This window comes from Gorilla gorilla, chromosome 7 (genome assembly GCF_029281585.2).
Source record: "Gorilla gorilla gorilla isolate KB3781 chromosome 7, NHGRI_mGorGor1-v2.1_pri, whole genome shotgun sequence".
NCBI lineage: Eukaryota > Metazoa > Chordata > Mammalia > Primates > Hominidae > Gorilla > Gorilla gorilla.
The window spans coordinates 78160267-78173584 of NC_073231.2; the positions used below are offsets into that span (position 1 = coordinate 78160267).

General features: G+C 37.1%; 1 protein-coding gene across 1 annotated transcript in view; it reads right to left on the bottom strand.

The window, feature by feature from the left end:
* Positions 1-13318, bottom strand: part of POTEA (POTE ankyrin domain family member A) — a 61203-nt gene that overhangs the window by 28585 nt on the left and 19300 nt on the right. Inside the window, exons 8-9 of the mRNA XM_055348053.2 lie at positions 12365-12409; positions 11140-11306 (exon numbers count right to left, since the gene is read on the bottom strand). Of these exons, the coding sequence (XP_055204028.2) occupies positions 11140-11306; positions 12365-12409 (212 nt within the window). The remainder of the gene's footprint in view (positions 1-11139; positions 11307-12364; positions 12410-13318) is intronic.

Sequence of the window (13318 nt, forward strand, 5' to 3'; positions counted from 1 at the left end):
TGGGATTTTCTCCCTAAATGAAAAAATATTAAGAATGTAGCTTATTATAAAGAGCCAAAAGAATTTATGCATATAATTACCAGGCTAAGTTGTTAGAGTGAACCTTGTCAAACATTTTTTAAGTGAGAATCAATCAAATGTAATATACCCACGATAAACTCCATTCACTCATTTAATAAGTATTTATTAGGTAGCTACATCCGATATGCTAGGCTAAGTTGTTAGAGTGAACCTTGTCAAACATTTTTTAAGTGAGAATCAATCAAATGTAATATACCCATGAAAAACTCCATTCACTCATTTAATAAGTATTTGTTAGGTAGATACATCCGATATGCTAGGCCTTTTTCTAGGCACTGAGGATATGGTAGTGAACAATAAAAATCCTATTCATGAGAATGAGATAAACACACAACAATAGACAGATAAGGCAAAATATACAGTATGTTAGAGGAGAAAAACTAAAGCAGGAAAATGAAATGATTATGTGTTTGAGGGGAAGAGTGGTGGAAAAGTTGGGATGGCCAGAAAGGTCCCTGCTGAGAAAGGGGATTTTTAAGTAAAGAACTGAAGAACACAAGGAACTGCCAAGTATAGAGGTGTGCCTGGAGTCGTTCAGCAAGAGGGATAGATAAGGAATAGCGAGAAGTTCAGTGTGGCTGAAGCAGAGCAAAGGAGAGAAGTAATAGAAGTTTAAGCAGGAGAGAAAACATGCTAGATGGTTTACTGCCTTTTAGTTATTAGGAGGAATTTTGTCACATAGAGTGAAATGGAAGGCAATCAGAAGGGTTGGGGTAGAGGAATGACAAAATTCGACTTATGTTTTACCACTGAGTTAAGAATAGATTTAAAGGAAATTTTTTAAAAACCAGGACTATCCACTACCAGTCTATGACACTCATCTAGACTACAGATGATGGTGGCTCAGATATACAAGATATGACTGGCTTCTGGATGTATTCTTCCAGTAGACCTGACAAGATTTACTGATAGATTGGATGTGAGGTATAAGAGAGAAAGAAAGATGAGTCAAGAATGACACCAAGGTTTTTGGTAGAGCAACTGGAAGAGTGGCCACTAACCAAATTAGGAAAGACTGCATGAGGTGTAGATTTCAGGAAGGGCACCAGTAGCCCAATTTTGGATCTGGCAAGTGTGTGATGCCCAATAGCCAACCAAAAAGAGATGTCAAGTAGGCAGGTTGATATAGAGATCTGGAATTAAGGTGAGAGGTCTGAGCTGGAGACATACATTTGGAAATCACTAGCATATACACATTAGAAAAAGTCATGAGGGGCTGGGGTGCTGGCTCATACCTTAATCCCAGCACTTTGGGAGGCTGAGGTGGGCAGATCATCTGAGATCCGGAGTTTGAGAACAGCCTGGCCAAAATGGAGAAACCATGCTGCTACTAAAAAGACAAAAATTAGCCAGGCATGGTGGCAGGTGCCTGTAATTCCAGCTACTCAGGAGGTTGAAGCAGCAGAATTGCTTGAACCCACAAGACAGGTTGCAGTGAGCTGAGGTTGCACCACTGCACTCTAGCATGGGTGACAAAGTGAGACTCCACTTCAAAAAAAAAAAAAAGTCATGAGAAAGAAGGTTAGGGACTGAGCCCTGGGAAACAACAATGTGCAAAAGGTGAAAGATGAGGAGGAGCAACAAAAACAGACCATGATGAATGGATTACGAAGGCAGGAGAAAAAGCCTGAGGGAGTGAGGTCTTGAAAACCAAGTGAAGATGCTGTTATGAAGGAGATATCCTCCACTGGGTCAAATACTGCTGATAAATTAAATAAAATGAGATGTAAGAAAAAATGCCTAGATTTATTACAGAATAAAAGTTGTGATAATCTTGAGAAAAACAACTTTGGAGGAGTGCTGAAATTGAAGACTACCGAAATAAGATCAAGAGTGAATGGAAAGAAAATTTCAGTTTGTGAGTGCAGACAGTTCTTTTAAGGACATCATATTTAGGAGTCATGACAGTGAATGATGTAATTTTCTTCCACAGTCATGGACTAGTGATAGATAAGAAATAGTAGTTTATAATTTTATATAAATGGTGCAGTTTTCAAATTTTAAGTAACAATTATATATTTTAAAGGTTATAAAAATTATACAAAATGGCATTTAAACATGCCAGACCAAGGTATTATATTCTTAAAATTATAGAACTAAAATATTACATTCCAAGATGGCCAAATAGGAACAGCTCCCATCTGCAGCTCCCAGCGTAGTTGACACAGAAGATGGGTCATTTCTGCATTTCCAACTGAGCCTCCACTGGTGATATGCAGGCAAACAAGCTCTGGAGTGGACCTCCAGCAAACTCCAACAGACCTGCAGCTGAGGGACCTGACTGTTAGAAGGAAAACTAACAAACAGAAAGGAATAACATCAACATCAACAAAAAGGACATCCACACCAAAACCCCATTTCTGGCCACCAACATCAAAGGCCAAAGGTATATAAAACTACAAAGATGAGGAGAAACCAGAGAAGAAAACCTGAAAATTCTAAAAACCAGAGCGCCTCTTCCCTCCAAAGGATCGCAGCTCTTCACCAGCAACGGAACAAAGCTGGCTGGAGAATGACTTTAATAAGCTGACAGAAGTAGGCTTCAGAAGGTCGGTAATAACAAACCTCTGAGCTAAAAGAGGATGTTCAAACCCATTGCAAGGAACCTTGAAAAAAGATTAGATGAATGGCTAACTAGAATAAACAATGTAGAAAAGACCTTAAATGACCTGATGGAGCTGAAAACCATGGCATGAGAACTACATGATGCATGCACAAGCTTCAATAGCTGATTTGGTCAAGTGGAAGAAAGGGTATCAGTGATTGAAGATCAAATTAATGAAATAAAGCAAGAAGACAAGTTTAGAGAAAAAAGAGTAAAAAAAAATGAACAAAGCCTCCAAGAAATATGGGACTATGTGAAAAGAACAAATCTACGTTTGATTGGTGTACCTGAAAGTGACAAAGAAGAATGGAATCAACTAGGAAAATACTCTTCAGGACATTATCCAGGGGAACTTCCCCAACCTAGCAAGGCAGGCCAACATTAAAATTTGGGAAATACAGAGAACACCACAAAGCTACTCCTCAAGGAGAGCAACCCCAAGACACATAATTGTGAAATTCACCAAGGTTAAAATGAAGGAAAAAATGTTAAGGGCAACCAGAGAGAAAGGTCAGGTTACCCACAAAGGGAAGCCCATCAGACTAACAGCAGATCTCTTGGGAGACTCTACAAGCCAGAAGAGAGTGGGGGCCAATATTCAACATTTTTTTTAAGTTCTAGGGCACATGTGCACAACGTGCAGGTTTGTTATGTATGTATACATGTGCCATGTTGGTGTGCTGCACCCATTAACTCATCACTTACATTAAGTATATCTCCTAATGCTATCCCCCCTCCCCCAACTCCACAACACGCCCCAGTGTATGATGTTCCCCTTCCTGCGTCCAAGTGTTCTCATTGTTCAATTCCCACATATGAGTGAGAACATGTGGTGTCTGTTTTTTTGTCCTTGTGATAGTTTGCTGAGAATGATGGTTTCCAGCTTCACCCATGTCCCTACAAATGACGTCAACTCATCATTTTTAATGGCTGCATAGTATTCCATGGCACATATGTGCCACATTTTCTTAATCCAATCTATCATTGTTGGACATTTGGGTTGGTTCCAAGTCTTTGCTATTGTGAATAGAGCTACAATAAACATACGTGTGCATGTGTCTTTATAGCAGCATGATTTATAATCCTTTGGGTGTATACCCAGTAATGGGATGGCTGGGTCAAATGGTATTTCTAGTTCTAGATCCTTGAGGAATCACCACACTGTCTTCCACAATGGTTGAACTAGTTTACACTCCCAACAGTGTAAAAGTGTTCCCATTTCTCCACATCCTCTCCAGCACCTGTTGTTTCCTGACTTTTTAATGATCACCATTCTAACCGGTGTGAGGTGGTATCACATTATGGTTTTGATTTGCATTTCTCTGATGGCCAGTGATGATGAGCATTTTTTCATGAGTTTGTGGGCTACATAAATGTCTTCTTTTGAGACGTGTCTGTTCATATCCTTTGCCCACTTGTTGATGGGGTTGTTTTTTTCTTGTAAATTTGTTTGAGTTCTTTGTAGATTCTGAATATTAGCTCTTTGTCAAAAGAGTAGATTGCAAAAATGTTCTCCCATTCTGTAGGTTGCCTGTTAAGTCTCATGGTAGTTTCTTTTGCTGTGCAGAAGCTCTTTAGTTTAATTAGATCCCGTTTGTCAATTTTGGTTTTTGTTGCCATTGCCTTTGGTGTTTAAACATGAAGTCCTTATCCATGCCTATGTCCTGAATGGTATTGCCTAGGTTTTCTTCTGGGGTTTTTTAAGTTTCAGATTTAACATGTAAGTCTTTAATCCATCTTGAAGTAATTTTAGTATAAGGTGTAAGGAAGGGATCCAGTTTCAGCTTTCTACATATGGCTAGCCAGTTTTTCCAGCACCACTTCCAGCACCACAAACAGGGAATCCTTTCCCCATTTCTTGTTTTTATCAGGCTTGTCAAAGATCAGACGGTTGTAGATGTAAGGTATCAACATTCTTAAAGAAAAAAATTTTCAACCCAGAATTTCATATCCAGCCAAACTAAGCTTCATAAGTGAAGGAGAAATAAAACCCTTTACAGGCAAGCAAATGATGAGAGATTTTGTCACCACCAGGCCTGCCTTACAAGAGCTCCTGAATGAAGCACTAAGCATGGAAAGTAACAACCAGTACCAGCCACTGCAAAAACATGCCAAATTGTAAAGATCATAGATGCCAGGAAGAAACTGCATCAACTAATGGGCAAAATAACCAGCTAACATCATAATGACAGAATCAAATTCACACAAAACAACACCAATCTTAAATGTAAATGGGCTAGATGCTCCAATTAAAAGACACAGACTGGCAAATTGTATAAAGATTCAAGACCCATCAGTGTGCTCTATTCAGGAGACCCATCTCACATTCAGAGACACACATACGCTCAAAATAAAGGGATGGAGGAAGATCTACCAAGCAAATGGAAAGGAAAAAAAAGCAGGGGTTGCAATTCTACTCTCTGATAAGACAGACTTTAAATCAACAAAGTTCAAAAGAGACAAAGAAGGCCATTACATAATGGTAAAGGGATCAATTCAACAAGAAGAGCTAACTATCCTAAGTATATATACACCCAATACAGGAGCACCCAGATTCATAAACCAAGTCCTCAAAGGCCTACAAACAGACTTAGAATCCCACACAATAATAATGGGAGACTTTAACACCCCACTGTCAATATTAGAAAGCTCAACGAGACAGAAGTTTAAAAAGGATATCTAGGACTTGAACTCAGCTCTGCACCAAGCAGACCTAATAGACATCTACAGAACTCTCCACCCCAAATCAACAGAATATACATTCTTCTCAGCACCACATTGCACTTTTTCCAAAATTGACCACATAGTTGTAAGTAAAGCACTCCTCAGCAAATGTAAAAGAACAGAAATCACAACAAACTGTCTCTCAGACCACAGTGCAATCAAATTAGAACTCAGGATTAAGAAACTCACTCAAAACTGCTCAACTACATGGAAACTGAACAACCTGCTCCCAAATAACTACTGGATAAATAATGAAATGAAGGCAGAAATAAAGATATTCTTTGAAACCAATGAGAACAAAGACACGATGTACCAAAATCTCTGGGACACATTTAAAGCAGTGTATAGAGGGAAATTTATAGCACTAAGTACCCACAAGTGAAAGCAGGAAAGATCTAAAACTGAGACCCTAACACCACAATTAAAAGATCTAGAGAAGCAAGAGCAAACAAATTCAAAAGCTAACAGAAGGCAAGAAATAGCTAAGGTCAGAGCAGAACTGAAGGAGATAGAAACACAAAAAGCCATTCAAAAAATCAAAGAATCCAGGAGCTGGTTTTTTGAAAAGATCAACAAAATTGATAGACTGCGAGCAAGAATAATACAGAAGAAAAGAGAGAAGAATCAAATAGATGGAATAAAAAATGATAAAGGGGATATCACCACTGATCCCACAGAAATACAAACTACAATCAGAGAATACTATAAACATCTCTATGCAAGTAAACTAGAAAATCTAGAAGAAATTGATAAATTCCTGGACACATATACCCTCCCAAGTCTAAACCAGGAAGAAGGTGAATCTCTGAATAGACCAATAATAGGCTCTGAAATTGAGGCAATAATTAATAGCTTACAAACCAAAAAAAGTCAAAGACCAGATAGATTCACAGCCAAATTCTACCAGAGGTACAAGAAGGAGCTGGTACCATTCTTTCTGAAACTATTCCAAGCAATAGAAAAAGAGGGAATCCTCCCTAACTCATTTTATGAGGCCAGCATCATCCTGATACCAAAGCCTGCCACAGACACAACAAAAACAGAGAATTTTAGACCAATATCCTTGACGAAAATCGATGCAAAATCCTCAATAAAATACTGGCAAACCGAATCCAGCAGCACATCAAAAAGCTTATCCAACATGCTCAAGTGGGCTTCATCCCTGGGATGCAAGGCTGGCTCAACATATGCAAATCAATAAATGTAATCCAGCATATAAACAGAACCAAAGACAAAAACCACATGATTAACTCAATAGATGCAGAAACGGCCTTCGACAACATTCAACAGTCCTTCATGCTAAAAACTCTCAATAAATTAGGTATTGATAGGACGTATCTCAAAATAATAAGAGCCATTTATGACAAACCCACAGCCAATATCATACTGAATGGACAAAAACTGGAAGCATTCCCTTTGAAAACTGGCACAAGACAGGGATGCCCTCTCTCACCACTCCTATTCAACATAGTGTTGGAAGTTCTGGCCAGGGCAATCAGGCAGGAGAAGGAAATAAAGGGCATTCGATTAGAAAAAGAGGAAGTCAAATTGTCCCTGTTTGCAGACGACATGACTGTATGTCTAGAAAACCCTATCATCTCAGCCCAAAATCTCCTTAAGCTGATAAGCAACTTCAGCAAAGTCTCAGGATACAAAATCAATGCGCAAAAATCACAAGCATTCTTATACACCAACAACAGACAAACGGAGAACCAAATTATGAGTAAACTCCCATTCACAATTGCTTCAAAGAAAATAAAATACCTAGGAATACAACTTACAAGGGATGTGAAGGACCTCCTCAAGGAGAACTACAAACCACTGCTCAATGAAATAAAAGAGGATACAAACAAATGGAAGAACATTCCATGCTCATGGATAGGAAGAATCAATATCATGAAAATGGCCATACTGCCCAAGGTAATTTATAGATTCAATGCCATCCCCATCAAGCTACCAATGATTTTCTTCACAGAACTGGAAAAACTACTTTAAAGTTCATATGGAACCAAAAAAGAGCCTGCATTGCCAAGTCAATCCTCAGCCAAAAGAACAAAGCTGGAAGCATCATGCTACCTAACTTCAAACTATACTACAAGGCTACAGTAACCAAAACAGCATGGTACTGGTACCAAACAAAGATACAGACCAATGGAACAGAACAGAGCACTCATAAATAATACCACACATCGACAACTATCTGATCTTTGACAAACCTGGCAAAAACAAGAAATGGGGGGCCAGGTGTGGTGGCTCATTTCTCTAATCCCAGCACTTTGGGAGGCCAAGGTGCGCAGATCACGAGGTCAGGAGATTGAGACCATCCTGGCTAACATGGTGAAACCCCATCTCTGCTAAAAAATACAAAAAATTAGCCAGGCATAGTGGCAGGCACCTGTAGTCCCAGCTACTTGGGAGGCTAAGGCAGGAGAGTCGTGTGAACCCAGGAGGCAGAGGTTGCAGTGAGCCGAGATCACACCACTGCACTCCAGCCTGGGTGATAGAGTGAGACTCCCTCTCAAAAAAAAACAAAAAAAACAAACAAAAAAAAACACACAAGAAATGGGGAAAGGATTCCCTATTTAATAAATGGGGCTGGGAAAGCTGGCTAGCTTATGTAGAAAGCTGAAACTGGATCCCTTCCTTACACTTTATACAAAAATTAATTCAAACTCGATTAAAGACTTAAATGTTAGACCTAAAACTATAAAAATCCTAGAAGAAAACCTAGGCAATACCATCCAGGATGTAGGCATAGGAAACAACTTCATGACTAAAACACCAAAAGCAATGGCAACAAAAGCCAAAATTGAAAAATGGGATCTAGTTAAACTGAAGAGCTTCTGCACAGCAAAAGAAACTACCATCAGAGTGAACAGGCAACCTACAGAATGGGAGAAAATTTTTGCAATCTACCTATCTGACAAAAGGCTAATATCAAGAATCTACAAAGAACTCAAACAAATTTACAAGAAAAAAACTAACAATCACATCAACAATTGGCTGAAGGATATGAACAGACACTTCTCAAAAGAAGACATTTATGCAGCCAACAGACACATGAAAAAATGCTCATCATCACTGGTCATCAGAGAAATGCAAATTAAAACCACAATGAGATACCATCTCACACCAGTTAGAATGGTGATCATTTAAAAGTCAGGAAACAACAAGTGCTGGAGAGGATGTGGAGAAATAGGAACACTTTTATACTGTGGATGGGAGTGTAAACTAGTTCAACCATGTCGAAGACAGTGTGGTGATTCCTCAAGGATCTAGAACTAGAAATACCATTTGACCCAGCCATCCCATTACTGGGTATATACCCAAAGGATTATAAATCATGCTGCTATAAAGACACATGCACATGTATGTTTATTGCGGCACTATTCACAATAGCAAAGACTTGGAACCAACCCAAATGTCCAACAATGATAGACTGGATTAAGAAAATGTGGCACATGTACACCATGGAATACTATGCAGCCATAGAAAATGATGAGTTCATGTCCTTTGTAGGGACATGGATGAAATTGGAAATCATCATTCTCAGTAAACTATCACAAGAACAAAAAGCCAAACACCGCATATTCTCACTCATAGGTGGGAATTGAACAATGAGAGCACATGAACACAGGAAGGGGAACATCACACTCTGGGGACTGTTGTGGGGTGGGGAGAAGGGAGAGGGATAGCATTAGGAGATATACTTAATGTAAGTGATGAGTTAATGTGTGCAGCACACCAGCATGGCACATGTATACATATGTAAGTAACCTGCACATTGTGCACATGTACCCTAAAACTTAAAGTATAATAATAATAAAATAAAATAAAAATAAATAAATAAAAATAAAGACCAAGGAATACTAAAAGTTTCAAGAGGAGTATTTCTTGCTTGATAAAAATCAGTGAAAACTAGGACAGTTGATACTCATCACATATACAAAGTAATTGATCATAGTAAAATACTGAGTCCTATTAACGGAGTAAAATAGGAGAAATGCAGAAAATAATCTTATTTTATAAATGAAATTTTAAAAATTTTATGAAGTATAATTACATGAATTACATCAATATAAAAATTACATGAAGTCACTTGAAAACTATGGTGAGGTGAATACTGAAATATATTCTTTTTTCAAAGGAAGGATAATGTCATGCATGCAGGACACTTACAAATAAGATTCACTGCATTAGCAACACCTTCCTTTTAGCACAAGGGTCAGCAAATTAACACCTGTGGGCCCACTCCAGCCCATTGCCTGTTTTTTTAAGTAAGGTATCTTGAAACACAGCCATACTTATTTACTTTATAGTCCATAGAGTCAATTATCTGGGTGTGATATTGCACACCTGTGGTCCCAGCTAGTAGAGAGACTGAGGTGGGAGGATCACTAGAGCCCAGAAAGTTGAGGCTGCAGTGAGCCATGATCACACAAATGCACTCCAGCCTGGGCAACAGAGTGAGACCCTGTCTCAAAAAAATAAGTACATATAGTCCACAAAGATTAAAATATTTACCAACTGGCTCTTTGCAGAAAAAAGCTGGCCAATTCCTGTTTTAGTAGATCAAAGATCCTTTGATGTATTTAAACAAGTTTTATCCAATATACTGAAATGTTTACATAAAATACAGATCCCCATGTACAATCCGTTGGCAATGTTCAGTTGAGGGTCCAATTATTTCAGCACTCAGGCACTGACAACCATAATTTAATAACTAGCGATCTTGTTGCTAACAAGGTACAGGGTCAACATAGCATGTAGCTTCCATTTGCAACACAGCAGATACTACAAGAATTCTAACAAAATTGTCTTAAGATGGGTCAGCAAACTAAATGCTTTAAATACATGTTAATTGTGAAATAATCAGTATACTCTAGATCTAACTTCATTTTAAAAAACTGATTGCATACTATATTATTTTCTGAGCTATTTCCTATTGATAAGGATTTGGACTAGCTCCAACTTTTTGATATAATTATGCTATAATAAACGTCCTTATACATAAGTATATATGTAATATATCTATACAAATATCCATAACATACATATATTTTATATCCTTACTATGTTATATATGTGTGTGTGTGAATATGCTACTAAATTAACACTCAAAATGTATTTACCAACAGTGTATGAAAATATCCTTTTCAGTGAGTCCATTTCCTCTGCAGCAACACAGATGGAGCTGGAGGTCATTATCCTAAGCAAACTAATGCAGGAACAGAAAATCAAATGCCACATATTCTCACTCATTAGTCAGAACCCAACAATGAGAACTCATGGACACAAAGAGGAGAACAACAGACAACTGCGGCCTACTCGAGGGTGGAGCATGGCAGGAGGGAGAGGACCAAAAAGCTACCTATTGGGTATCATTCTTATTATCTGACTGATGAAATAATCTGTAACCCCAGTCTCCATGATACAGTTTACCTATGTAACAAACCTGCACGTGTACCCCTGAAGCTAAAATAAAAGTTCACTAAAAAGAAAAGAAAATGCTTTTTCCCTCACATTTGCCAACACTGGTTATTTTTCAAATAAATTAATGACTGGAAAAAATGTAACTCATTGTTTGCTGATTTTCATTCTTCTGATTACCAGGCAAGGCTGAATATCCTAGGAAAAGTATAAAATTTTTTCATCATGAATATTAGTCCAAATTCGGATTAGTTTGATAGCACATAGTTATCTCCTGTTAAATGTTGCCATAGGCTTACCTGTGATACTCTTCAATCTCTGTGTTAGGAAATTGCTGATTTTCATGTTTTCTGCTCTTTCTTTGTGGAACTAATCCACCATCACCATTGCCAGCAGCAGCACCATCAGTCAGGTTTTCTGATAATCCCACGTTATTACTTCCATGCTTCTGCATTTCTTCTTCAACCTTGAGTGGAAGTTTGATATTAAGGACGGTTATTGCTTTATTGAATAAAAAGTACCTTTTTGTTTTAATTGATTTTATCATTTGACTCAGTTTGTCATAATTTTAGTCATTAAAAATATTTCGCACTTAAATTTGATCATATATACAGAACTGTTACCATATAATTTTAAGATGTAATTATTACATCATTAGTATATCATTAAAATTTTTGTAAAGTTTGCTTTATTTCTCTTTGAATGAATAGAACAATTTTCCAAAATTTCAAAATTTCCAAAATTTCAAAATTTCATTTTGTGCTTTTATTCCCAACCACTCTTCAGAATCTAATATAAATATTCACCCCATTTGACTTGTGGGAACACACAAATAAAAACACAAAGATGCAAAATGTGTCTTCTTCCATCTTTACAATCTGGATTTTCCATTAAGCAGTCAGATTTAGAGGATGAGGCACTGTGGGGCTCCAGGAATAGAAAGGAAGATTTCCCTTTCCTGCACTAAAATATTCTTCTCCCCCACTGCCTGTGATCGTTGTTTTTTCATATGGTTGTTGGGATATCAAAAACATGAAAGTGCTCACTGAAACATGGGTACCAAAGTTTCCCACAACACAAAAAGCAGAATAAAACTGCTGAGGTGCTAGCATGGAATTCCAGTAAACGAGATGCTCCCCAAATTTCACATTCAGCAGCCATAAAACTTTCTAGCTGGAGGATATACAGAATAAGAAATTATCTTCTTTAGCCATATTATCTATTGATAATCGACTAATACCAAGAAAGATAAAATGATTGATCCAAAGCTCCTAAAGTAGCATTACGTAGCATTTTTGGCACCAGTCAGGATTATTCCATAATAATGAAGAATATTTCTAGGGTTTGTCTCTCTTTAAAACTTAATGTACACAACTCAGCTTTCTGAGTTAAATACTAAATTTTTCACTGATGATTTATGCTACTTACATGATAGAATCATACATACCTAAACTTATTATACTTTGTTAAACAACATAATGTAAAAATCTAATTCAACAGAAACATTTGAATATAAAGGTATACCTCTCTATCGCAATCCTTATTTATGTCTGGTTCTGGAGTCACTTCCTGCAGATGCAATTATAGAAGGTTAATTTGCTTGTTGTATTTCTCAGATGTCTGCTCTTTTGGAGTAAATGTTTTTAAAATAATTTTATTGTTAAGTAATCAAGTATGGACAATACAAAATTAGAAAATAAAATTAAAATTTACCTGTTAAAATAAAGAAATAATAATTAAATAACTAAAATGAAGAATTAACATTTTATTCTATGTTTAGCTACTGCCACATCACTGGCTTCTGACTAAAACATAAAAAAATTCACCTTAGCCAAAGAAAGAAGAAAAACATGAACCGGAAAACTTAACTTTGTCACCTTTTGTTTGGATTAAACTTAATTCATTATGTGTTAAATCTACCAAAATGAATTAGCAGATAATTTGTAGGGTTTTTCTCACTTGAAAAGATTTTACTTCACCATACCTTAAGTAGTGAGCCCCTACAGTGCATTTAGGTTGTTTTTTAAAAGATTACTAACTGGAGTGTAGGCACACTTTAAGTTATTAGGAGCCAAAATCAACACCAAACAGAAAGAAATGCAAATTGTTACATTTTAATTGAAATTATGTACTGTAATATGATCATGTTATGTATCTAGACTATCGGCTTAAGTCCAGTTCTAATATATTCTGATGTGTACTAATGACACAGGATAAAAATTTTTAAATAATATGTACTGATGTTCTGCAACTGAAATGTTAGAATGTTATTGTGTTTGTACACTAACAACAAAGGTCTCATTCTGCAAGATATGATTATTGTAATAGGCAGTTGGGTTGCTTTTAAGACCTGGTTCTCTCCCTGAACAGAAACCCTGAGGTCAGTGAGAGACCACAGTTAGAATTCATCTTTAACCTTGGCATCACTGACTGGCAATATAAAACTGCAGATTTTCAATCACTGGCCATGATTACTCC